This window comes from Cuculus canorus, chromosome 1 (assembly GCF_017976375.1).
Source record: "Cuculus canorus isolate bCucCan1 chromosome 1, bCucCan1.pri, whole genome shotgun sequence".
NCBI lineage: Eukaryota > Metazoa > Chordata > Aves > Cuculiformes > Cuculidae > Cuculus > Cuculus canorus.
Genome location: NC_071401.1, coordinates 36038726 through 36065974, shown reverse-complemented (window position 1 = coordinate 36065974; position 27249 = coordinate 36038726). Strand labels below are relative to the sequence as shown.

General features: G+C 37.6%; 1 protein-coding gene across 1 annotated transcript in view; it reads left to right on the top strand.

Annotated features, from left to right (window-relative positions):
• The window catches only part of DIAPH3 (diaphanous related formin 3), a 223510-nt gene extending 208855 nt beyond the window's left edge, over positions 1-14655 (top strand). Inside the window, exons 28-29 of the mRNA XM_054056201.1 lie at positions 9927-9972; positions 14413-14655. Of these exons, the coding sequence (XP_053912176.1) occupies positions 9927-9972; positions 14413-14506 (140 nt within the window). The 3' untranslated portion in view covers positions 14507-14655. The remainder of the gene's footprint in view (positions 1-9926; positions 9973-14412) is intronic.
• The last annotated feature ends 12594 nt before the right edge of the window (positions 14656-27249 follow it).

Genomic DNA, 27249 nt, shown 5'->3' with positions numbered 1-27249 from the left:
CACAGTGAGCTGCTGAACACTGGGAGATTTTTCAGTAGGATTTGTTTTCCTTCTTAGCATTTAACGCTATTTGTGTATAGCATTACTCTTTTGTAATGAGCACTAATGAAGATGCTAGAAAAGATTTGGAATATAACTCTAGCATATTTAGTATGAATAAGTTAATTGATGAGCTAGCAATGTGTTTATGGAAGATATTTGTTCTAGAAAGAAGTGTCATTAGGATAATTATTATATGTAGTGTGTTTCCTAAAAGATGTTTTTAACATCTCTTTAGAATATGGTGGGAGAAAAAAGAATTTTCTTTTTTGGAGTTGTGCAATGATCGTGCCTACATAGGATATGAGACTAACACACAGACATTCTGGTCTATAGGAATTTATGTACCTGAAAGCTGTATGCTTACTTTGTGTTCCAAAAAATCTTTTCGGGTATTCTCAATGGCCTTAAATTTTTGAAGAGTGTCCACAAAACTTCTCCTAACTGGCTGTCTTCCTGTATATTCAGTTACATAGAGAATAACAGGTGGGAAGGAAGCAAGGAGGTCTCTGAATTTTTTATTCTTCTGAGCAATCAAGTGTTTTCCATCACAAACTAGTTTGGAAACAGGTAGTACTATAGGGTTTTTTTGTCTATGCTGAGTAGGCGTCTATAATCAGTGTAGTTGCAAAGTAGAAACTATCAGCAATTCCATACAACTGGCAAAGCTCACCAGGCTGAAGAGCACAGACAGTCAAAAGAATGTTTCTGCCATGCACAAGACTGACGATGGCTGGTTTAAAACAGTTCAACTCTGTCTGCACATTTACATATGAGAAGGAAATGCATAATACATCACTCAGGCATGATGGTAAGTCTAGGTTGGCAAAGGAATGTATGCCAATATGTACTGATACAGTAAACAACAGGAAAAAAAAAGCATAAAGAGGAAAAAATGCCATTGTCTTAAAGTCTGCCTTGAAAGTCTTAAAACTGTCACGTGCAATGTTTCCATCAAATTTAGATGTCCGATGGCAGGTGAATGAGTACAGCGTTGTTACTAAACAGTGGTGAAACCTCACAGAATTTTGGCTATTGCCGAGCAGTGCTTGCACTGCATGAAGATTTTCTCTCCCTCCATCGACAAAGATACACAGCAAGGAGGCTGAGAGTGGACAAGAGATCGGGAAGGGACGTAACCACCTAACCCAAACCAGTACTGCATACCATATGATGTCACACTCAGCAATAAGAAAAAGGGAAAGGACATTTTGTAATTATTTGTAATTATGGCATTTTTCTTACCAAGCAACTGAGGCCCTCCTTTCCAGGACATGACTGGACATCTGCCTGTCAATGGAAAGCAGTGAATGAGCTCCTTATTTTGCTTTGCTAGTATGCACAGCTTTTGCTGTCTGTATTGAACTGTCATTATCTCTGTTCAAGTGTTTTCTTGCCTTTCTTCTATTTTCTCCTTATCCCATAGAAAAGAGGAGTGAGCAGAGACTGAACAGATGTTTGGCTGTTGACCAGGGTCAACCCACCACAGCAGCAATTCCTTTTTGACATATTACATTACAACCTTAAACATATTTTGAAAGAATTACTTTTTTTTTTTTTTTTCAAATTCCTTCAGAAAGTCACAGGTTTTATTCTTTAAGGTATTATAGTATGAATAATATTTATCTGAATGCCTACACTTACTAAAGAAAGAAAATCATCGATGCTAATTTAGTTAAACTTTGCTGTAATCTGTTGTCCTCTGAATCCTTGCACTGTTCAAGCATTTATTTTTAACATGAGAATGCATTTGACCAGGCATGCTACAGAGAAATAAGTTAAGCGTGTATTTTTCTCTTTGTGACTGACTGTACTGCTGTGTTATTATTTTAATTACCCTTCAGGCAATCTTCTGATGTGTGATCGTGTGCAGGTCAATGCTCTGCAAGTCCTTCAACATGACAGTTCATAGAATAATTATTCTGTCATCACACCTTGATTCATTGTTACGTTGTTTCTTGGGCTTTTTCTCTAATTCACATTCTCTTAGCAACCAGATCACACGTCTCATACTTATTATTCAAGTAATCACCCTCTGCAGCACATAGATGAATCAATTAAAGCTTTACAATGAAGTATATTGTTCTATGTAGAATCCTCAGGTGTCAGGGATTAAAAATCGATTTTAAATGGTGCAGACCGTCTTCAAATGGCTAATCTGTGTTTATATTAAACAAACAAACGTGCTAACAATTCTAAACAAAGAAAGTGATAGGTCGCAATCAATAGGAAATAGACAAATAAGTAGACAATAAAATAGATAGGAAATAGACAAATAAATAGACAATAAAAATACATTCTGTTCTTAAAATGCTTAGTCTTTCTTAGAGATTTACCAATTTACATGCGGCTCTGAAATGTCTGAATGCTAAACATCTATTTTAGATTTTTTTTTTTGATGTAAATCAATTTTGTACCTGCTTCATTTACTTTTACCTATATTCTTTGTAAACATTTTCTGGCAAATTTTCAGGTTTGGGTAAATTTCACAGCAAATTATTATTAGAATGAAAGTCAAGTATCCAGAAGCTGTCAAGATGGTTCACTGATTTAATGTTGGCATCCTGCAGCTTTGACTGAAATCAGCAGATGCTCTGGCATTACCATAAATGTTTTCTTAACCATCTCTGTCAAAAAAACAAAGAGAACATTTTTCCTATTTGGAGTCTGCTGTTTCTGATTAAGTTTGGTTTGGCTTCTTTTACGTAATTAATATACCATGATGATCTCTAACTATTTGTTTTTAATATCCCCTTTTGAGCTAAACACATTTGCAAGGCTGCTTCGTAAGTCAGAACAGACAACGGAAAACCAAGTCTATGTGTAAGAACCCTTTGTTTCAATTGCTTAGGAGGTCTTACTGCCTTCTACCTTGAGTTCTCAGTGAGCATAAAGGGTTCAGTTTTTCAATCTCTTGTTTTTTCATATTCTATGGAAAATGTTCTAAGTTCCTCTGTAACCAAGAGAGAGGTTTCTTCTGGAAATGCAAAGATATGTTGCGTCTTAGATTTCTTGAAATTAAAACAGTCCTCTCTTATATAGCAAGATTAACTTCTGCTAGCTTGTTATCACTAAAAAGTAATTATGTGCAATTGATTAGGAAAAGAGGAAACTGGAAATACTACAGTTTGACTTCTGATTATTTTTACATACCAAAGTGGCTGCTAAGAGTCTAATTGTTAGAATACAGGGCAGTAAATATGTTCATCATATGAAAAATGCATACCATTAATGATGTTAAACACAGCATTTTGAATTCACGATGACTGGATTAATTACCCAAGACAATGTGTCTTGAATTTTTTTGATATGATAATTCATTGATATTTGGAAGAGTCAAGAAAAGCAATCTTTACAAAATAATTCCTCATTTAGACTCTGAAATTGTGGTTGCTTTTCAAAGCAATTTGTCACACTTGCAAAGTACAGTTGTTGGTGTCAAATACACGTATGGCAGGATCACATGAGGAGTTGAGACATTTTTTTGTCTCTCATCTCTCTCTCCACACATGAGCAAGGCCCAATTACAGTCCCTCCCAAAGAGAGGAAATAATTAAGTGAAAGCACATAGCATTAATTAGAGCTTCATATAAAGAGGGAGAGAATTGTCAAAGGAATACATATGCACTCTTGCAGAGCCAGGGGAAGATGAATCACTTTTCCTCTGCCTTTATTTTCCACTATTTAGTTTTGTGTGATGCTCTTCTTGAAAATATACTATTTCTTGCTACGCAGTTTGTCTACTTTATAGCACGCTTTTGACTGTTTTCTGCAGGGCCTTGTCAGAGTAAAGAAAGAACCATAATAATAATGCTTGAACTATTACAGTTACATGAACTAAGATTATTCAGTTTCATCCCATATCCAGTGTATTCATGAAGGCAATTTTGGACGTTAGTTTACACAGGTTAAACTTCACAATCGTGTCTGCTTCTGTCCCATTGAGAAGCACCCATGCTATAAAGAAGTACAGATATCTTTAAGCTGACAATGTTGTGTAAATCTTTTTTTTTTTTATCTACTTATGAATTGGAGTCCTCAAAAATACTTTTTCAGGTTAGTAAATCGCTACACTCTCACCTGTCATAGCAACAACAGCATGCAGCGCTCTCTGTTGCCCTGCTTCCCTCCAGAGACTTGCTTTAGAAACGTTTTAAAATGAGAAGAGCCTGAGAGTCGTATGCTATTCCTGCAATCTTTTGGATAATAGTGAATGACAGCCCACTGTGACTGTGACTTGTGTGGGCAAAATTGCTCCAGGACATTAGTCTAGTGCCTATTACTGCAATGTGAGAAAAATTATGTTTCTTCTCAACTGTTAAAACTAACACCCACCTAGTTTACTTTTAGGTCTAGCCTTTCATCTTCATGCTTCTCCCAAAAGCTTTTGCAGGACTCTGTAGGTCCTGCTTTCCCTTAGAAGCAGATTGATTCCTTAGGAGAGAAATGCAACAAGTGATGAGGGAAAGATGATTTTTACCATCGGTTTGATCTGACATTACAAAATATTTGTGCTCTACCTTCAGGCGATGCAACCTACTGATACTTTGATTTCCTGGAAATGGAAATTTGTGCTAAAAATAGGAAATATGGATTGTATTTTTTTAGCAGCTATTAGAATGGTTAGGTATTATTAGAATTTTTAGTTATTAGTTAATAGGTAGCTTTTAGAATAGCTTATAAACATTTAATATCAAGAATAGTGGATAAGAAATATTTGTGTTAAACTCTTAAGGCAATTACTAGACATCTTATAAAAAAAAGTTTATGCTAAATAATAAACACTAAACAGAAATGTTATTTAGAACCAAAGTGAGTGGAATCTCATAAGTATCAGGTCACCCTTTAAGGCTGGCTTTGTTTGGATATGTTGAGGGGTTTATTTTCCAGAGGTAGAATGTTTTCTACAGTGGTTTTTTTTTTTCCATGACAATTGGTAAAAGAAAACAGAAATTGTGTGTTTCTTTTCCATTTCGGTTATTTGCATCACCATCTTGCTTATCATTGTCCGTTGCAGCTGCCAATGGCTTTCCTTTGATGGCAGCAGTCTTTATGCACGTCCCTGAAATTCTTTGTGAAAGTGTGCCATGAAAGTAATATTTATCTATAAGTAGATGCTATGCAAAAAGGTTTGGAAACTAAATGTGTGTACTGCTCAAAGGCATCAGTGGTAGTTTAGTAAGTAGGATCGGCTTAAATTATCGTTCACTGGACAGAGGATAGCTTTAGACTATGGACCTCTGTGTATCTTGTCACAGATCATTAAACTATGCAGTCATCATTTTTTACTCTGTTAACTCTAAAGAGGATTTGAAATGGCAAGCTACAATATATTTATGAACAAAGTAAAAAAAAAAAAACAAGTAATAAACCACACTTCAGGAATTTAATGCAGTCTAACTATGTTAACCTCCAGAATTATCTTTGTAATTTCCTGATCATTTCCTAATGCAGAGAAAAAGTTGGTGTTTATCCTATCTCGTGTAACTTGGGAGAAATTCCATAAACACCTAGGCTGCATAACATTTCTGGCCACTGCCTGAAGACCCACTGCCAACTGGCATCCATGTAGATCAGTGTTTATCTTCTCCGCCCTTAATCCTGATTAATTTATTATTTATTAATAATAAAGTAATGCCAAATTATTTTGAAATTATTACACTTTCATCATTAGTTTTTAAAGAATGATTCAAACCATATGCTCTAAAAATCAATAATGACCACAAAGCAAGCTTCTGTCTTGGAAGTTTTCATTTTTCAGTTTCTTAGGAACTCTCAAATCTGCCTTCATTTGGGGAAAGGTGTGTGAGAAGACACAGTAGTTCTACTGTAATTTAGAGTGCAGTAGGGAAGATGCCAAGCTCCTAAATCTGAATTAGCCATCAGACACCTTCAAAGGTTTCTTCTCTCAGATAAAAACCTTGTGTCATTTCTGTCAGTAGTCTGATCCACACTTTTTTTTTCTTTTTTTCATCTTCACCGGCATTCAAAACTTTCATTTAAATCAGAGTAACTTTAAGGTGCATTTCTTATAACAAAAGCCATTGCCATATAAGAGAATATATTAGTTTAAGAATAAGGTGAGAATATATTAGTTTAAACAGAAAATGGTCTCAATTTAGAGGAAGTGCAAAGTACATTTGGAGAAGATAGGAAAAAGACTGAATGAAGCGATCAACAAAACTTAAAGTACTCTTAGGGAAGATGTAGGTAGGTAAGGGATTAAAGGAATTTTTTAAAGGCTTTGCTTTAGGGCCAAGTAAAAGGCAACTGGTCCAGCGTAGTTCCTGTTATCACAAATTAGTTTGTCCACAGTTTGTAACTGATTTTCTTTTAAATTTATTTTCTATAAATCCTCTCTGCTAGCCTCACTTAGTGGTGGCATGCTCTATTCTTGACTTTGAAATGAAAAACCCTGTATGCACTGTTTCTAAAAACCTTGTCTCATCTAAATTGAACTTACTGATTAATGTTTATTGCTTGTGTTTCACACTTTTTAACACAGCACTCAGGAACATATGTAACTATTAAATGAAATGTGCATAAAAATTATTTTTTGGAACATTAAAAAAAAAAAAATCACACTTTTCCATGCCTCATTAATAATTGTCTGCTTTATATTAGTCAAGTTGTGAGCATTTAGCATAAAATACTAAGGTGTAAGAAATTACTTATCAAGCAAATATCTTTCACGTACAGCTACCGCTCCTTCATGTGTTAGAGCTGGGGCTGCAGGGTATAACTGAAATAAGTCCTAACAACACACAGCACTTCTTTAACATTTCAGGAACCTTCTCCAGTCCTATCCTTGTCAGTCACAGAAATTGTTGAAAAAACATGAAACTAATAAAAAGTAGCAATAAAAAGTATTTAAAGTATTTTCCATTATAGTATCCAGCAAGGACCTATCCAATTTTTTATGAGTGATGTTACGTTATAGACATGGGCCTTCTAGCTACAGCAGTCTTTCCCATTATGTCTAAATTCTGCTTCTGGGTGGTAAGGCAGGCTTTTAAGACAGATAATTAGGTCTTGTTATGTTCTAACACCAGTGCCAAAGTCTGAGAATGGATTTCTGAAGGCCGACTTTGGGCTGTATAAATGACATTATGGAAAGATGCCTGTCTGAAAAAACTCTGGGCTAGCAACTGTCCAGTATCTTAGGCTCTGATAGGAACTGGGGGTGTCAATGCAGGACCTGAGACCCTCATTTTGTTCTTGAGAGGGAAACAAGAATTAATTATTTTCTTGCTGGCATTTCTAATAGTGAAAGGCATAAGTTTGGAATCTGGATGTTCAAAATTACTATTTTCAGAATTGATGGTGAGTTTCAATTGGAAAATTTTAAATAGAGAATGCTAAAAGACAAATGGAGTTGTCTTACCTCTAAGCTATTACTGTGGAATCATCTCAGGCGGCAGCCAGACTCCCACCCAACTGCTCACTTGGTCCCCGATTTGGTGGGATGGGGAATAAAAGGAAAAGGAGCAGGAAAGCTCCTGGGTCAAGATAAAGACAGTAAGATGACTTCTCCTTCTCAGACACTTCTCCTGCTTTCTCAGGCACTTCTCCTACTTTCTCAGACTTTGCTTCACTCCAGAACCCTCTCCTACTCTCTTGTTATCACTGCTGGTTACACTTGGTCCTATCAATGAGGCAACTAATGGCACAAAGGGGTGACCAGCTCAGCTGTGCCCTGCAGTGGGTCCTTTGGAGCTACCTGGAACCAGTTGTGTCCGGGACAGGTCAACTCTTGGCCTCTTTTCACAGAGGCCACCCCTGCAGCGCCCCTGCTACCAAAACCTTGTCACCCACACCCAGTACAGCTATTTACTTTAGAGTTGACGCTAAATGCAGCTGTGAGAATTCAGAACCTCCACCTTGTCCTGAATTTAAAAACAGAAGTCCTCTGTCTGCCAGTAGGGGTCATATTCCGTCTTTCAAAATATGAATCTGTCTGAGTAAATCTCAACCATCTGAAACATAAGCCAGTATTGCCCAGTTTATATCAGAAAAAGTTGTTCATGCTTAGAAACTGCTTTGCTGTTTTCCTTGTATCTTCAGCAAAATATCAGGGATGCTCTGCACTTTGGTATCAGCAAAGGAACCCCTTAGGAACATCTCAAGACTAACTTCTCAAGGGCTTCTGTTTCTTTAGATGGAGCACATGAGGTATACACTGATAGCCTCACAAGGGCTGTGATATGTGGCCATTATCTAAATACACTTGATAAGGTTGCGCTGGGACATGTGTGATGATGCAGTCAGTGTAATTTGTGGAAGATAGCCAGGACTTCCAGATGGAGGCTGAACTGCTGCAAGCATTCCAGCGTGTGGGAATGCTGTACGGCTGATCCAGAAACAGCATATCACACTGCTGTCAAAACACATCTTTTTCCCCTGCTGTTTTGCTGGGAAAACATGTGAGCATGGCACCAACATGGTGTTAAACTTTTCCCTGACTTTCAGTTTCATGCATCAGGAACAGGGAACCAGGGACAAGCTATGGGAATCCAGCATTGAGAGTGATGTTATGTTTGTTACTACTTCCAAGCCATTTGGTATGGGGGCATGCCCTCAGCGCATCTTCTAGCACAGGCAAGTCATGACTTACAATGTGAGAATAATTTGCATTGATGGTCAGGTTGGTATGTATGGGCTGTAGAAAATCTCAGCATAGACATAGCTCCAGGAATATGATATAGCATGAGGAGCACAAGCTAGAGAGATTAGAAATATTCCTCTGGGGTTTTGAGCATTTTTCCCTGTTAACTTGGTAAAAGATGTAATGATGTTGTAATTGCAATTGTTCTTTCTTATGTTACAGTTTTGTCATGCCCCACATTGAGATGTATGACTGCAATACAAGCATATAATGCGACATAATGCAGTTCTCCTTATCGTACTTGAAACTTTATTTTTCAATTGGTGTACAAGTATTTACATAAATACTAAGTAAATCCTTAGTATCAAGACTTTTATTGAGAAACTGCAATGAAATAAAGCTTTTCAAATCCTTTTTTGTTTTAAATATTTATTAGTAGTTTTAAAAAAATCCGTATCTCTGCTTTAGTAAGTCTCTTGCAATCACTTTTGTTCGCTGTTAAAGGTAATATATAACGCTATTATGCAGGATTTAAAAATCTCCAACTGATCATATTTTGCTTCCCCGAGTTCACAGCAGGCAGGTCTCATAGTACTGATTTTTTTTCTTCACATGCTAGTGCACAATTTCATTTTGCTGAATATAAAGTATGTAGCCTTTAACAGATTATAAGCATACTATTATAAGTTATTCTATGCTAGGACACCGTTTAAACTATGGAAAGCTATTAAGCGCAATTTTCTGTCAACTGAATTTCCTGAACATTGCTGTTAATCAAAGTAATTTTAAAAGATTTGTATCTAGATGATAGTAGCTATTTGGCTCTAGGTTATGCGAATATGATTTTGAAATGTTTTTGATTAACAGAAACATTCAGGAAATCCATATCTGTGAAAACTGAATTTTAATAGGTCTGAAGGACCCACAAGAGTTAGATATCGAACAAGGGAAAGAAAAAGATTTAAATATCATGGAATCTAGATACTTGAGATTTTAGTAGTGTACAATGCAGTCTCTGCCTAACACATACCTGGAAGCATTCAGGCGCAGAAAAGTCAGAACTAAATGTGGGTAAATGTCTTCTCACCTCAGCATTTAAAAGACTTAAACTTGAGTTCAAAGTTTTTTAATCTGTATAATGATTGTTGTAGTACAGGTCGATGACAGTTTTTGATTGCTGGAAGTGATCAAACCATTTCCAATATATACAGCAAATTAATAAATTGTCTTCATCCAGTGATTTTTAATGTCTGATTTCTTTTTATCCTGCTACTGCCGGAAGGTACGCCTTGCTACAGTAGGTGGACAAATAGTGCATCTCCGGAAATGTAAGCTTTCTTCTTAACAAGACTTCATGTAGAAGTGCCTTTGAATAAGTAGTTTGATTTAAACCTTCTATAACTTTATTACATTTGATTCTTTAAAAGTATGTTTAAGCCAAGGTGTGTAAGTCTGTAAATGTATTTATTTTATTCTGCAATTTTTTTCGAGTATAGTTTCCTGCTAAAAGCACAAACCAAATTTATGTATATCTGCGATGTAATGGTTCAATACAGTTTAGAAAAGCCTATTCATATCTGTGTGGTTCATGGATTTTTTGTGGCTACCCCTCCTTTTCAAACATAGGATTAAAGCAATGACCCAATGTCACTAAGCCATCTCCTTGCTGTTGGAGGCATCCATATCAAATATTGTCTTCAGAAACAGATCATATTTCTCCTTATATCTGGTTATGGGTTTTAGCTCTCACTTCTATATATATATGCATTCCAAAACTTCATTACTCTGGAGGTTCAAAAGATTTTAACTTCTAATAGAAATATTTTAATGGCTCTTTATTCTTGTGCTTACCTTGTCAGTCAATCTCAACATCACAATCCTTTGAAAATAAATAACCATAACCTTTATAGCCTTTATCACATGAAACTAAGGTTGTCCAGCTCTTCTACTGTCCTGATAATAGTCACATACTAACCTGCAGCAGCTTGCAGCCCTGTAGTTTTAAATTCATATGCAAGGTGTATTGGCTTTTTTAAACCACCCAGGTTTAACAGTTAGAGGTTGACAATGCACTTTTTTAGTTTTACCACTATAGCATATAATTCAAGTGAGATGTGGGAACAATCCAAAGTCACAACTGTGGAATGGATGGGGTAGCAAATCACCAGCGTATGCAAGTTTTGAATCAGCTTGTGAAGCAGGACAGGGTGTTTTAAGAGCTTAAGGTTAACGTTAATTTATTCCTGCTTGGTTAAAATAAAAAAAATTAGCAAGGTAGACATTAATATTTCTGATGAACTATTGAGACTTTTTAATTTTCTAGTACTTAACTACTTTTAAACCTTGACTTAAACGGAAGCAATCTTTCGCTCTGATGAGAAGAATGCCACCAGCAGCATATATACCTCAAGTATGACAGCTGTTAATTCTTTTCGTGCATATTTGCCAAAGTGAAATGTAGGACTAAGTATGTGTGCATTCTGAGCCAGGCCTAGCAAAGCTCAGAGTTTCTGAATGAGATTCACAGCAGCCAGTTTACTAAGCAGAGAACTGCCTACTCACACATCTACTAACACTGGACGACCACTTAGGCATAGCAATACTATATGGAGAAGTTCCTCCTTGATAGAAAGAACGTACACAGTAAAGATGCCACCTGATTTAGTAAGCAGCTGAAACAACAACTTTGAGATGACAAAACTGGATTTAGATAAAGTATATGTGCTCAAATATTTATTTTTTTAATTGCCATTAGCTGCACGTTATTTTTTGTAGTATGGTTGAGACCAAAGTGTTCTCATTACTTATGAAGTGCCACTAGTCAATGCAGTAAAGTGTCAGGTATTAAGAACAAGACACTGGAATTTTTCCAGCGAATCATGGAATCTTCACTGCACAGGAATTACAACACATAAAATGGAGATTTCTCACATAGAATTGTAGAATGATAAAATGGTTTAGGTTGGAAGGGACAATGAAGGTCATCTAGTCCAACCCCTCTGCAGTGAGCAGGGACATTTCAAGTAGATCAGGTTGCTCAGAGCCCATCCAACTTCACCTTGAATGTTTCTAGGGATGGGGCATCTACCACCTCTCTGGGCAACCTGTTCCAGTGTTTCGCCACCATCAGTGTAAAAACATTCTTCCTAATATCTAGTCTAAACTACTCCTTTAGTTTAAAACCATTACCCATTGTCCTATTGCTACAGGCCCTTCTAAAAAGTTTTCCCCCACCTTTCTTATAAGCCCCCTTTTAAGTATTGAAAGGCCACGATTAGATCTCCTCTAAGTCTTCTCCAAGCTGAATGACCCCAACTCTCTCAACCTCTCCTCTTAGAAGGGAGGTTTTCCAGGCCTTTGATCATTTTTGTGTCCCTCCTCCAAACCCACTCCAACAGGTCCATTTCTTTCCAGAGCTGAAAGCAGTATTTTATGTGTGGTCTCACCGGAGCAGAGTAGAGGGGCAGAATCACCTCCCTCAACCCACTGGGCACACTTCTTTTGATGCAGCTCAGATTACAGTTGGCTTTCTTGGCTGCAAGCACACATTGCCAGCCCATGTCCAGCTTCTCATCCACCAGGACCTCCAGATCCTTCTCTACAGGGCTGATCTCAAAAACTTACTGGTTCCCTAATCCCATTTCCTGTTTTCGCAGGACCGGTCAGGCTGAAGGGAAAGACTCTGATCCTTCAAGTAGAATGCTCCACTCTTTCGTCTAGGCATAGAAAGTCACAAATATCAATATGATTGCTGTTGTTTTAAGAGGGGGAAAAAGACACAGCTGTACTCAGGTTTACTCAATTACTACCCCCAAGCAGTGATTCCAGATTGTAGGCAGCAAATTATAGGACTCGCCTTTCTGTAAGGCTAAATGAGCTACAAGTTTCAAAGTGAGACAAAAATTTAGATACATCCCAGCACCAACTACTTCTTGATAGTTAATGTGCAGCAATTCCCTGCTTAAAAAATTTGCTGTTCTACATCTCACTGTAAGGCACCTTATTCTGCCCTTCACACACTACAGGAAACTGGGGAAAATATTGCTGGGTTTCAGTTTGAGGCCTCAGTTCACAAGTGTTCACTGCCCCTGTAATTCAGTCTGTTTCATCATACCTAGCTGATGTTTGTGCTTGAGTATTTTAGAGTGAAGACTCTGTTGAACTGCAAATTAGGTAAAATTTGGTTATTGGTGCAGCCAGGAAGCTTACTTTCAGTGCCTAATTTATTTTTGCCTTTAAGTCCAACACCTATACTTAATTTCTGATTATATGGCACTATGTTTTCTTCTCTTTAAAAAAACTATTGATTTCCAAAATACCAAGTATTTTTCCTGCTGTTCCTCCATTGCATGTAAACAAAATTTTAAAAAGGCCATGGTGCAGCTAGTATTTTTTATATCGGCACAGGCAGTATACTTTTATCAGCCTGCAAATGTGTTCAGAATCAATAAATATAAACATTTAAGCAAAATGTGATATTTAAAAATGTACATACCAGGCATATTTTAATTAGATATGATGGGTTTGTCATATGTAATTATAAAGATGTGTTCATATCCAGTCTTTGGCCTCCTGTGATTCAGGAAAGCTGAAATATGTGCTGCTGCATCTTCAGAGTCAAATTATTTTTCATAGCATAAAATAGAAACGATATTTTTCAGCTAAGTGCAAAATTTGGCTCTTAAAAAAAATGTAATTAAAAATTGTGTATCTGATTTAGAAGACAGTAGAAAGAAGGTATTTATTTTCCTCCACTTGCCAAAAGGTGGCCATACTTACAAAATTTGCTGAGATTGTCCAAGAAAGTGTGTAAAATCCTCATCCATCACCAAGAGCCCCTGGTCAGGGAATGACAGTGCAGTAAATATCTTCAGCAGCTGCCTTTTAATGTACAAGCTGTTTTCGGTAGGAATTTTCAGCACTCACATAAAACACACTGTCATGACTGACTGCCTGTGCTCCAAAGTCATTACTATTGGGATGATGGGACATCTTTCAGCGAATAACCAAAAAACTTTAAATGTCATGTCAAGTTTGTTGAAGCCATTTTCAAGCCTTGCTCAAGGTTACATGAATATTGAGTATGCCTGTTTTTAAAAACTTTGAGATCTATGAGAGGAACAACTCATACTGATTTTCAGAACAGTCACTTGATTTGGGGGCGACAGCATGAGAAAAGAAATCTGTCCCTTAATACATGTCAATCTACCAAAGCTTCTGTATTTTAACTGAGTGCAACTTCTTGTGACAGTGCCAGAGATGTTTAGCAAAAAGTAGAAAGTTATGCAAGTTCTTAAAATTACGTAGCTGCTTAAAAGATCACACAGGAAAGAAAAATTATTACAACAGGTAATTAAATGAAAGTAAATATTTTTAATATACATTTTAAAATTTAGACCATTAAAAAAAACATGTAGAAAATCTAATTAACCAGGTAAAACTTTGTAAGACACTGAGAGTTGCTGAGTAAGCTCTTTTTGATTTGACTCCAGGAAGAAAGGAGGATCTTGTCAGGCTCTGTGATTTTGTAGGAAATATGGATGCTAATGTAATGAAGTCATGTAAAGTCTGTATTAATTCCAAGGGATCAAGCCCACTGCTTTTGAAGTGCTAATATTTTTTGTCTCACCTCCTTGGCAAACATTACTCCTTCTAGTACTTCATCTGCTTGTAAAATTTGTCTGATCAAGAGGTCTTTTTAAATTACAGAGTGTTGTAACTGAGTATTTCAATAGTGAAACAAGGTTTGTTTGGTTTATCTTCTGCAGAGAACCAGATACAACCACTAGAGAAATCATGTTCGCACCACAGTATCAGTTTAAACCTGACAAGAAGCCCAGTCACCAAAGAAGCTACTTATGATACGGAAACAAGTTCTACACTGTGGAACAAGGCTGTTGGAAGAAAGGAAGCCTGTCATGGAGAAGGCAACAAAGAAAAGAAAATAGATCGAATCCTGTCTCCTTCTAAGGGAGAAGCCATTCCAGAAGTAGAAGCTCTCCTGGCAAGACTGCGAGCACTATAGAATGATCATGTCAGAGGTTAAATCAAAGCTTAAAACCAAAGCTATAATAGCCTACATGTTTAAAGATGATACACTAATTTTCTGTTACTGACATTACATACTTCTGAGTTCCTAACTTCTCTATGGATGAATGTTCTACTTCTAAACTGTTTGCAAGATTGTACAAAGTGATACTATAGTTAGTAAGATTATTTTTAATATGTTTTTACCTACTGAGCATTCATAAAATATCAGAAGAAAACAGATACTAAATTATTCTAAGGCACAATCCTTTTAGCGGGCAGACTACTGACCATATTTTTTTGTTTTGAGGTATTCTCCAAATAGGAATATCTTTAAGTATCTTTAAATCAACATGCTTGGGAATAAGGGTCAGTAAATAACAGAAAAGGTATTCTTATACTTTCTTCTGCAATTCCTATACTTGGGAGGTTTTAGCACCTAAAATGTATTATTACAGTATCCTTTGCAATTATAGTAACAGGAAATATATATCATATAAATCAGCCATATTTCAGTTTGGGTTCATCAACGAACACCAAAGCTTGCCGAGTTATATATATGTATTTACAAAATGGAAATCCGTGGACAATAAATAAAAAAAATCTATGCAAATAATATACTTTATATGTGATTAATATATCACTGCTGTTAAGCTTAGTTATTATTATATCAAAATAATATATACAATTTCTGTGATTGCAATGTTTTGCAATTGTGTCCTTAACAGAGGAAAATGTCTTCACAGTTATTTACCAGTGTAATATTTTATCTTTTCACATGTGAGTTAATATGTTTCTATAAAATGAACATGTAATGGAAAAGGTTTTTACAACTGGTTTTTCACAAACTCATTTTCTGGGAGCCTGTAAAGTCTTATTTGCTGGCACAATAGGAATCTTGCACGTAATTGCATCTCTTTTATTGCACTGTCATTGTACATTGTTACATGTTCACTATTGTATTTATTAATTGCACATCATAAAGAATCGCGACCTATGTTACAAAGTATAAAGCTGCTATTAGTATCTTTGCTCCATTATTTAAAGCTTCATTATTATAAGAGTGTATTAGGTACCTAATATCTTTCTTCTAAATTACCGTATTTTTCTTTACAAAATGCTGAAAAGTATGTCTTTCAATAAGAGTCAGTTACATGAAACTAGTGTTTCAATGCTCCAGTGCTTTTTATATCCTTGTTTAAGTTGCCTTCGTACTTCCTGCACTAAACATTAATAAAGTTAATTAGAACTCAGAAGCTGGGCCTGTTTATACATCCTGCATGGAGGGTTTTCAGCCGTCATGGGAATCAATCTTGGGTTTCTGGGGCTGTTGTAACTGTCATTATACACTCTTAATTACATTTTCTGCCTTAGCTGAAAAAAATAAGAGGTTTATGCAGAAGTTAGGGAAAGATACAAGAGAAAGCCTATCAAACAGTCATTTCTTCAGCTTTTCTTGCAAACAGCAGACAAAGCTGTCATACAAGGCTGCCTTTGGTAACTTGAAATCGCATAGAATTAGGGTTTAATGCATCTTTAGTGCATAACTAGAAATAGAACCACTACTAGTTGTTCCATTGTCTGCTGCACCTCCACTGTTAAGATTTACTACCCCTGTTTAGAGGGCGCAGTAAAAATTGTTGTCTGCGTAGTACAATACGTTTGACTAAATAAAATGTTTCAAACGCACAGACATTGTATGTTGAGGGAAAAAACAAGCCCTGACAATTCACTGGATGTCTTCACTTGCTGAGAACGTGCTAGAATAAAAGAGCTAGGAGTAGAGAACCGTCTCTAAAAAATTAGCAGGATGACCTACCAAGTGAAGGTTGAAGTACAAATTCATTTTCCTGAACACAATAAACTTGTTCATTTGAATTAGTGGGTAATAGCCCGCAACAGAAAACTGACAGTTCAGGACACTGCTATGTAGTTTATCAAGCAAAGAAAAGTTACAAAACTATCTATCTACTGAATTTTTCAATGAACAAAATCCTTTAGCAGCCTAGCATCTTCTGTTTTTAAAATAAATATTTACATATGAAGTTATAGATCTTAAGCTACCTTTTCTTACAGTTTGAGAACCTTTTATAAATGTATTCCAGGGCTTTTAGTCCTTCTAAGATTGTGTTTCTGAATTAATCCTTTCAAGCAGCCATCAAGTTAATTCACAGTTTCTTTTGTGTAACCAGGAGAATAAAATAAACTGTACTACTTCTTAGAATCCACATAAATACAGTATGTATTTTTTTTCCCTTTCAGTATTTCTTTGTACCCTTATAATTTGATGTAGAGTTCAAGTACACAGTCCACTTAAAGAGTAAGGTTCCTTTCAACGTTTCATCTTTCTTTAACTTCTTTAAAAGAAAATAAATACATAGCATATTTTTAGCAGGAAAAAATGCTTGCATTGCCCAATGAGAGAAGGTAAAAATAACTTTGAAATTATGTCTGTATTCTATGTATTTCTTTATTAAAGTATATAACTCAGCTTCTAAATTATATGGGGTTAATTAATTAAACTTAAACATTAATTACATTTAAAATTTAAAATAAGTTCAATATAAAAATATTTAGAGTGGACCTTTAGTGATTCATGCTAGTTACTTTTTAGTAAGTATCAAGCCTGTTCCTTGAACTGAGACTTGAGCTACCTACCATTTGTGACAGATATTGAAGAAGGTTTCACACACAATGCAAACCCCTCTTGTTCTGTAGTTAATGCCTGAAAATTAAATCCCAATAAAAAGAGCTTCCCGATTTCTTCAAACATGACTGTTTAGATAAAAGCACTTGAAGTAATCCTGCTCAGTACATTCCACTGCTCCTTCCCTACCTGAGCAGCAGACAGAAGGTGCAAACCCCCATGGATTTTCTTACCACTAGATCTGTAAAGGTCTAAAACATCTTTTTGATTCTTCACATTCATTTTGGATGACTTTTCATTTCACTCAGTAAAAGAATTTTGATTGCTACATCAATTTTTACTTTATATGTATTGCATATCATTCGTGGTGGTGGTCTACATTCATATGTAGTATTGGAATGCTTTGACCTTATCAAGATAGGAATGTTTGCCATCACTCTTCAAGCTTGACTGGCTTATGGACCGTGGGTAATACACTGGTCTGTGTAAATCCAGAAAGAAAAATGATGGTAGTAACGTTATTACAAAATAGTACCAGGAGGTGGTGACTGCCATGAGATGAAATTCTGCTCCAAATCAGGTACTTCATTAGAGGAACACAGAGCAGCAACCAGGAAAAACTGTAGTTACTTTTGGTCCCCAATTAATAATGGCAACACAGCTACTTAGAAAGCTGAAAGGACCACGTGTAGAAAAAAATCTCAGATGTGGTTGTTATGAACAGTGTTCCTCCAAGACACGATTTTCCTTGTTTTACCTCGTACGACCAGTCCTGAGCCTGGCACAGCCAGAGTCACATTTTCCAGAGCCAAACAAGTTAATGCTGAGCAGCCGTTGAAGTACTGCAGCCCTTTAGGCTTTTATAATAAAAGCTGAAAAAACCAAGACATTTCCTGATAATGATTTCTTCCACATCCATTTCTAATGAACAGGGCTAAATTATATTTTTTACACTAATCTTTCCAAGCCTTACAATACGTGGTAACACCAAATCAAATGGGCAACAAACAGAGGACAATAAACCCTAAGCTGTGGCACCTAAAACATTATAATAAGCAACTCAGGTCGAGTGAGAGAGCTCAGAAAAAAAAAACCAAAAAAACAATTACACGACAACATCATTTTGTCCAGAATAAATAGAGAGTTACCATACCATTTTCTGTTTCTTTTTAAAGGGCGTGGGGTACACATAACTGCAGCAGAAAAATAACTTCACTTAAAAGTGAAGTTAAAACTGTTTTTCTAGTTTATGAAATAAAAAGAATTAGACAAAATGCAGATTTATCAGTTTTCAGCCTAATTTTATGCCAACGTTCCTACATGTAAGAAATTCTAAAATTGCTATCTCTATTAAATTAACCATGCTACTGATTAATCAATTTATTTTAAATTATTTTGCCATGTGAAGCCAGCACATTTTCTTCCTTTCCAAATACACTTTCTACATTACACTATTGTGTGTGTTACCAGAAGTATAGTATTCAGATCAGGGCTCTACACCTTGTTTTAAAACCCTGCTGATAAAACATTCTGGTCACTTTGACACCAGTGAAAAATAAACAAGCGGTGGTCCAGATTCAATTTTTCTCTCCCTCCCACTTACAGAGATAGTCATTGAGTTTCATACGTTAGCTGACTGCATTTTAAACCCCTCTGTACTTTTATTTCTTTTGGTAATGTAGCTTTTTCTTCCTGTGATCCATGCAACAGCATACACTGAAGAAATATTAAGGGAAATATTTTCCAACGTACCGCAAATAGACTGAACAGATGACTTGCATGAAACATCAGTCCTATATACTGTAGGAGGCATAACACTCGAATGTAATCCAAATAGAGGCAGATAAGGTATTTCTCTCCACCAAAAGAAAATAGTTCCTTTCATCTAAATGAGCTTATTCCACTGCTGATACTGGAACTGTATGTATTTTGAGAGGGTGATATAGCCCTATCCATGTTATTAGCCAGAAATAAACTATGGAAATACAGAAGTGCAGAGACTGGGAAGCAGAGTGATTAATGGGCTGCCTGATTTCACTTCTGGGACCTAAAATGGCATCTAGTGCAGAATGGAGCAACTAGGGAGGAGGGGAAGGAGACAGTCTCATCTGACATATTTAAAGGTCATGGAGGAAATGATGGTGGGTGATGCAGAGCTGGTATGGCCACAGGTGTCTTGTCTTTTTGAAAACATATATCAGAATATCCTCAGAATAGCAGTGCTGTTGGGCTGTTAGTTCTTAAAGCCCTCAAATGAATAAAGGGAAGGAAAAGTCTGGTAAATATGAACCCTCATAAAACCTAAGAATATTTTTTTCTTAAATCCAAGCATCAGTCCTGCTCCCACTCACTTAAGGATAGATAAAGGAAGAGCATGAGAAGACAGAGGCATCCACATAATGGTCATATTTCTCTTCTGCCATGCTGGGCCATAGTTGGTATTGGTAGCTACAGTGGCTGACAGAGAAGGTAGTCTGCCCTGCTAGTGCTTCAGACAGTGGAGAAAGCTACAAACGTCATGGCCAGCAAGTGTGAGCTCCAATCATGGGATCACAATAAAAAAATCACAGTTATACAACCACTTATTGCATAGAATAAAAAAAAAAAACAAAACAAAACAAAACAAAAAAAACCCCTCTCTTCTAAAACGTTCAGGTTTCCAAATGGCAGCAGAATGCCTACATATTTCTGAGGTCTTCCAAAGACAGCTATTACATCAACTCTACAAGTCTGATGACTCCATGCAAGCTACACTTTCAGAGGTGTTTTAAATTCCAATTATTTAGGCTTCTTTGTTATATACAGTTCAACCTCTAATTGAAATTTTCAGTCCAAAGCAAGCCATAAAAACTTTGCAGTCTATAACTGTTAGTAAAAAAAAAAACGGCTTTTGTAAAAGCTCTGCCTAATTTGTTGCATTTTAATGTGAGGGTTGTTGTACGTAGTTGAAAACATGCAGTGCAACAAGACTCTTTCCATTAAGTAAGACAGAAATGGCAATTATGCAGTCAGTTGATCGGATTTTTTACTAATGAAGGGTACTTTCTGCTAATGGTTAGAAAAGCAAAGCAGTGAAGTCAAACAAGTCACCTTGATAGTATAATACAAGACCCATCAATTTTGCACACAGCTTCTTCAGTAATGAATCTTGGAGCACAACCCATCAACATTGCTCCTGAAAGACAACCACTGAGGTAAAGGAACCACAGAAAGTGGTTTGAAATGAAAAATGGGATAAGAGTTTTCCACCCCCTTAAAAGTGGAATTGACGATGACGAATTTCTCTCCATGGTGCCTGGGCACTGCATTAAAAATGCTTAGAGAGAAAAAGATAGAATCTCGCCACGTAGTTGGTGGCACTTTGCCATTTCATGCTGCAGCATTATGGTAAGACAGCTAGAGTCTTATCTTCGTATCTGTCCTGGAATCCACCAACAATCATGGAGAATCAGAAGGAAGAGTAACAAAAGTAGCAACAGAATTTTTTTCACTTGAGGTGTAACAGGTTGCAGCCTGCAAACCCACATTACAGACTGGTGAAGCATCAGAATGATGAGAGAGAAGAGTCAGCTTTCTCCCTGTAACACCTGCAGGGAATGTGGGCACTCTGTTCAGCGGAGAACAGAATGAGCTCTCATTCACTTCAGCTCCAGAATACAATTTTCTACTTCTTGATTGGACAGGATGGAGAAGTGGGCTTCTGTGAACCTCATGAGGTTCAACAAGGCCAAGCGCAAGGTCCCAAACCTGGGTCAGGGCAATCCCTGATTTCAGTACACGATGAGGGATGACGTTATTCAGAGCTGCCCTGCAGAGAAGGACTTGGGGTGCTGGTCAATGAGAAGCTTGACATGAGCCAGCAATGTGCGCTCGCAACCCAGAAGGCCAACAGTGTCCTGGACTGCATCAAAAGAAGCGTGGCCAGCAGGTCGAGAGAAGTGATTCTGCCCCTCTAGTCCTCTCTTGTGAGATCTCATCTGGAATACTGTGTCCAGTTCTGGAATCTTCAACGTGAGAAGGATATGGAGCTGTTCGAATGGGTCCAGAGGAAGGCTACAAAGATGATCAGAGGGCTGGAGCACCTTCCCTATGAGGACAGGCTGAGAGAGTTAGGGCTGTTCAGCCTGGAGAAGGGAAGGCTCCAAGGAGATCTTATAGTGAACTTCCAGTACCTGAAAGGGCTACAGGAAAGATGGAGAGGGACTGTTTATGAATGCTTGCAGTGATAGGACTAGAGGCAATGGGTATAAACTGGAGAGGGGCAGATTTAGACTGGACATTAGGAAGAATTTCTTTACCACGAGAGTGGTGAGACACTGGCACAGGTTGCCCAGGAAGGTTGTGGATGCCCCATCCCTGGAGGTGTTCAAGGCCAGGTTGGATGGGGCATTGGGCAGCCTGATCTGGTGGCAGGGGGTTGGAATCAGATGATCTTTAAGGTCCCTTCCAACCCAAACTATTCTATGATTCTATGATTAGCAAATCCCCAAAGAGGGAGGAGAAGTTTTTATTTTTCTCAGGACTGCGCTGCAGTAAATCTTTCCACAAACTAATAAATGGTTAAAATTCAATAGCATCTAAGTAAAACACCAAAATCAGCAGGTAAGAACAAATTAAGCCCTTCCTGAGAAAGGGTGTGCAGGATAATTTCTTCCTTTTCCCTTTCCAATATCTTTAATACTAAACACACAGATCTGTATTAAAATAAAAATAGAATTGCTTTTCATTAGATGAAGCAAAAAAGATTCATTGTTCATACTGCACCTCGTAGTAAGATGCTTTGATTAGCACAGTTTCAGCGCCCTGTCTCAAAGAATTAACCTGTCTCGTTTTCCAACTCGTAAAAGTCCAATATATGAACACAGATGTGCAAAATCAGGACCTAATCCTATGAGGTTCCCTGCACGTCCTCACAAGCACTCATCATCCAAAAGCTGCACAAAATCATTCCGAGCAGAGGGCAACTATAGCCTTTCAGGATCACGCCCTAATGAATAAAATATACAAAGGTAACTTGAGTAAAATCCTCTCCAATGTGCTGACAAAGGTAAAATAAAATATTCCTCTTAAGACATTTTCCTAGCAGAAGAACCTGACCCCGTGTGACTGGCCTTGAGAAAGAAATGGGTAATGCTCTAACCAATTCATCCAAATGAACGTTTGGGCAATCTTTTTTGCCAAGTGATTGGCTTATTGTACGGGTCACCAGTACAAAATAAAAATTGTCTATATATACAGCAGAATACCTTTTTAACTGCAAACACCTTGCATGCAAACTACACAGTTGTCATGTTTTTATTTCTAAATGCAGACCATTTTCCAACTATGGATTTTTTTTTAAAAAAAATAAATCCTCCCCCGCACTGCACATCAAGCGTTACCCTAGAAATTCAACTTTGTCCTTGCTCGCTGATGAAATTTTACTATTCTGCAGTAATTGCAGAGCCCTGAACTCTTATCCCCCTGCAGATTTAATGTTCCTCCAAAGGCAGTGATTCTTCCCTAAGTGATATTATTTTATCCATACAATGTAGCTCACTAAACTTGCCTTTTGCCCCTTGTTCTTAGGCTTTAAAAGGAGGCTATAACAATTTGATCCAGCACCTACTGAGAAGAAATCAAAGGCTCCTGTTGACTTCAGTGACTGCTGGAGATAGTTCCTAAATGAGATGACTAAAAGTGCGGCTCTAGCCTGGAGGCAGCCATGCAGCTGGTATTATGAGGCTTTATTGTCTCATTGCTTCCAGCTCCAATCTGTGCAGTTTGTAAGGATAATTATTATTTTCTAGTTGCCAGCCCAATAAATATGATGCTGAATAGGCAAGTTGAATTCCTGCCTGAAATTTTAACCAGCAAAAATGATCAGGCAATCAGATTTCACATAACAGTTGTGTGTTGCCATCACATTGGTTTCTGAAGAAAAAGAAAGAAAATAAATTATTTAAAATAAGAGTCAGGATGGGTCTTATGTACTATTCTTATTTTCTTTAAATGAACCGCTGTCGTTAAGTCCACTTGGCAGAATCCACGGGATTTACTAGGTAGCATTCCAGTCAGTGGCTGAACCAACTGAGGGACAAAACAATGGGCAAGCAGTTTTGAAGGTCATGTCCCAGAACATGTGGTCTTCATGTTGCCCATTGTGTCACAGCCACAAACTGTGCAGGGGTACGTTGGTATGAGTCAAACGTGTTTCAGGGACAGTTAAACAGTGATTATATACATGTATAGTGTATGATCGTGGGTCAACAGCTCAGCCCATACTATGACCCCTCATAGAGTACTGTTATGGTCAGATACTGTGTGAACTTGAAATCTACCCTCTAGCATTCTTATAAAACCAAAGAACATTGGCATATATTTCCTGCCTATCCAACGCCAACCCAGACATTCATTACTGACTAAGAGGAAGAAATCGCTGAGTGAATTTTTTTCTGTATCACTGAGATTAGCCATGCTGGACAGAACTAACTCCTACCTTTAATGTATGTCAACTCATCAGTGCACAGTGCAGTTCATAACCTTACTGAGAAACCTGTCAAGTTTGTTTGTAAGCAACGGTCACCACCAGTAGTTAGTGTGTACGGTCACCACTAAAAAGTAGAAGAAAGTTAATCACAGTAAGGTTAAATTAACATGAAATGCTGACTTGTCTCTTTCATATTTGTTTGACAGTGGCATATGCTCCTGCTTTACACATGAAAGCTTAATTACAACTTTTCAGATGGCAAACCAGTTATTTATATAAAAATGCGGTCCAGAAGTCTGTGATATGACACCTCTCTATGCTTCCCTGGGAGATGTCATGCATGGAAGAAGATGCTTATTGTTAGCAACATCAGACTGAGGGCTGCAGGAGGTCACTGCCACTGAAATCTAGGGTCCCTGAACACAATTCGGCTATAATGAAGAGAAAAATACATTTTATACAAATTGCCTTTGCTAAAATCAAAAGTGAAAGGAAAGCTCTTTTTTTGCCTGGAACAATACACAATCTCTTGTGCAGGCTTCATCTCATCTAATTTCAGATGTTGCTGACGTAAAAATCTCCAGCAGAGATTATCACTCATCTTGGCTTTTCTTTATCACTTATCCTGACTTTCTTCCTAAACAGAAGAGTCCAATATGAGCTCTTTAGACTGCATACATCAGGAAAAGAGAAACCAGTCTATGACCATGCCTATTCCCAAATTTGACTAGAAAGAAAGCCTTAGGGGACAGCTTAGATGTGGGTAGATGAAGCAGAACATTTGCACATTATTAGAGGAGCAATTGTGCTACCTGAATTTAGAATAAAGGGAAGATGGGGACTTTTCTCAGCACTCTGTCACAAACTTCACATGTATTGTTCTTTCTTGCCAGACTTGAAATGGCAGCTGTCTCTTCCTCTCTCAGAAGGAGGAGATGAACTGAGTCTTCTTGTCAGAAAATTCTCTCCTTGAACAGTATTAGCACAAATTTTCCCTTCCAGAACCTGGACAATTCTCTTCCCTGGGGACCTTCAATCTGCCTCACAGTTGATGATATCCTAGATACACAACCTGAAGTCTGAAGCCTTAACCATGATCCAATATAGAGTACATTTTAATCTAGACCTTACTGTTATGGTGTTGTCTCATGGATTCCCTGCTCAGTTTGGCCCTTGAAATTAAATGTCCACCTTCGAGCTGTTCACTAACATTCACTCGTTAAGCCTGTGGCAAAATAATGATTCACTTAAAACCAAGAAATCAACAAAGTATCAGGCTCTGCAGGTTATGGAAAACAACAGCATAAACTTTGAAGCAATCACACGGCAAGGAAGTGTCTTCTTTTGCTCTTTCCCCTTTATGTGTCTATGCCTTGAATCAGCCTTTGTTTGGTACAGTAGTTGTTCATGGCTTGGATTATATTTGTAATAAGCAACTTCTGAAAATGTCTTGGCTTTGCACCTGCACGCAGTCACCTATAAAACCTGTTTGCCATCACATGTTCTACAGCTATAAAATTTTTCTCTTAAAAATAACATATATAAAATGTAGGTTGCAAGGCTTTATATTCACCTCAGGCTTTTGATGACAAGAACAACTAATTGAACTTCATCTTGCAGGTTTATAATATGAGTCTAGCTTTTTTATAAGAATAGAAAGAAGTTTAAGTGTTACATAGCAAAGGAATTGCTATCTGTGTTTTTTTCAGAGATGTTATCTCAGAAAACGCTGTGAACATAACAGGATAAATTACTTAAGCTTGCAAAACCAAGGACATCTCAGAATGTTGGCCTCCCACTTTCACCTTTATCTCACCTAATTATATTGACACGCACAACTGCATAATTCCTGCCACAGTATTCCAAGATGCTTTGTAGAACATAAGTGCAGCCGCACACTGAAAGCCTCCAGCTTTGTGGCAGATTTGTACTGTCTCAGGAAAGCAAAGAGGGATTGTCCGGTGTTATGTTTCAAAAGGCTGAAGAGTGTCACTTGTGAGCTACCAGACAGCAAAACACCTGGTGCAGACAGGCTTTTTCCACCCTGCCCCAATAATGGGAAAAATAAAATGAAAAATCCTCCAAGATTGCTGCAGACACATAACATCAAGACAAAAACCAGTGAGACAAAGCAAAGACCTTTGTGTTACTGAAGGCAGAAAACCTTTATTTCAGCAGCTCACAGAAAAACCCGTAAGATTTTCCAGAGACAACTGGAATACTGGTAAGGCAATATAAAAACAACAAACCATCCTTGATTCCTGAAGGGGAATGCAGGGACTTAACTGTGTCTAGCAGGCTACATACTCCACTGTGAATAACGACACACTACGGAAATTATTCAGTTGTGTAAACATGCCTAGCACTCAGCTGATCTCTCTTTCTGCTGTCTGTCCAGTCTTAAACATCTCTTGTATACAGTGTCCTTTGGCAAGGAAATCAGCCTTTTTACTCCTGCACTGAACTTCCTTTTGTTTATTTTGAACCTGGCTCCTACTAATGCCATGTGCTGACCCAGTTCTCATGGTACAGGGATAGGGCCAACCTCGCTGGCAGTTTAGGAGGAGCTGCACACTCCAAAGGCTCAGCAATTCACCATCGTTTCCAGAGAATAGCAAAAGAGAAGTGGTGGTGATTGCTGCCTCTTAAGGACAACAGAAGGATCTATCTGCCAACCAAACATGACATCCAGTGGAAGTTAGTACCAACCGCTGACCTATGCTGCTCATACATATAGTGTTAATAAAACTGACAGGAATGACCATGAGAGACCAAAAGTGACTAGAAGGAACTAGAGCGTGAGTAGCAAAGCTTGCATGTGCCAATTGTCCTTAACAAGAATTGCACTTCCAGTAACAACAGAGTAGGGTTTTGGAGGTGGCACAGGAATACTGGCTTTCTCATCTGTGGGCTATTGTTTCGTGAGATGTTGAGAAAGGATTAAGTTAGCTTTAGGCGTATTTAATAGAGGACTGTGAAAGGAGGTAAACCCCACATGGAGTACTGCATCCAGCTCTGGAGTCCTCAGCACAGTGAAGTGTTGGTGAGGGTCCAGAGGAGGGCCATGACCATGATCAGTGGGCTGGAGCATCTCTCATGTGAGGAAAGGCTCTCTCATATGAGAAAGTTGTGGTTGTTAGACCTGGAGAAGGGACGGCTATGGGGAGACCTTATTGTAGCCTTTCAGTACTTAAATGGGGACAGGATTCTTAGTAGGGCCTGTATCAATAGGATAAGGGATAACGATTTTAAACTAAAAGAGGGTAGATTCAGACTACATATAAAGAAGAATTTTTTTATGCTGAGAGTGGTGAAACACTGGAACAAGTTGCTCAGAGAGGTGGTAGATGTCCCAGCCCCTGGGACATTCAAGGTCAGTCTGGACAGGGCTTTGAGCCACCTCATCTAGTTGAAGATGTCCCTGCTCACTGCAGGGCAGTTGCACTAGATGACCTTCAAAGG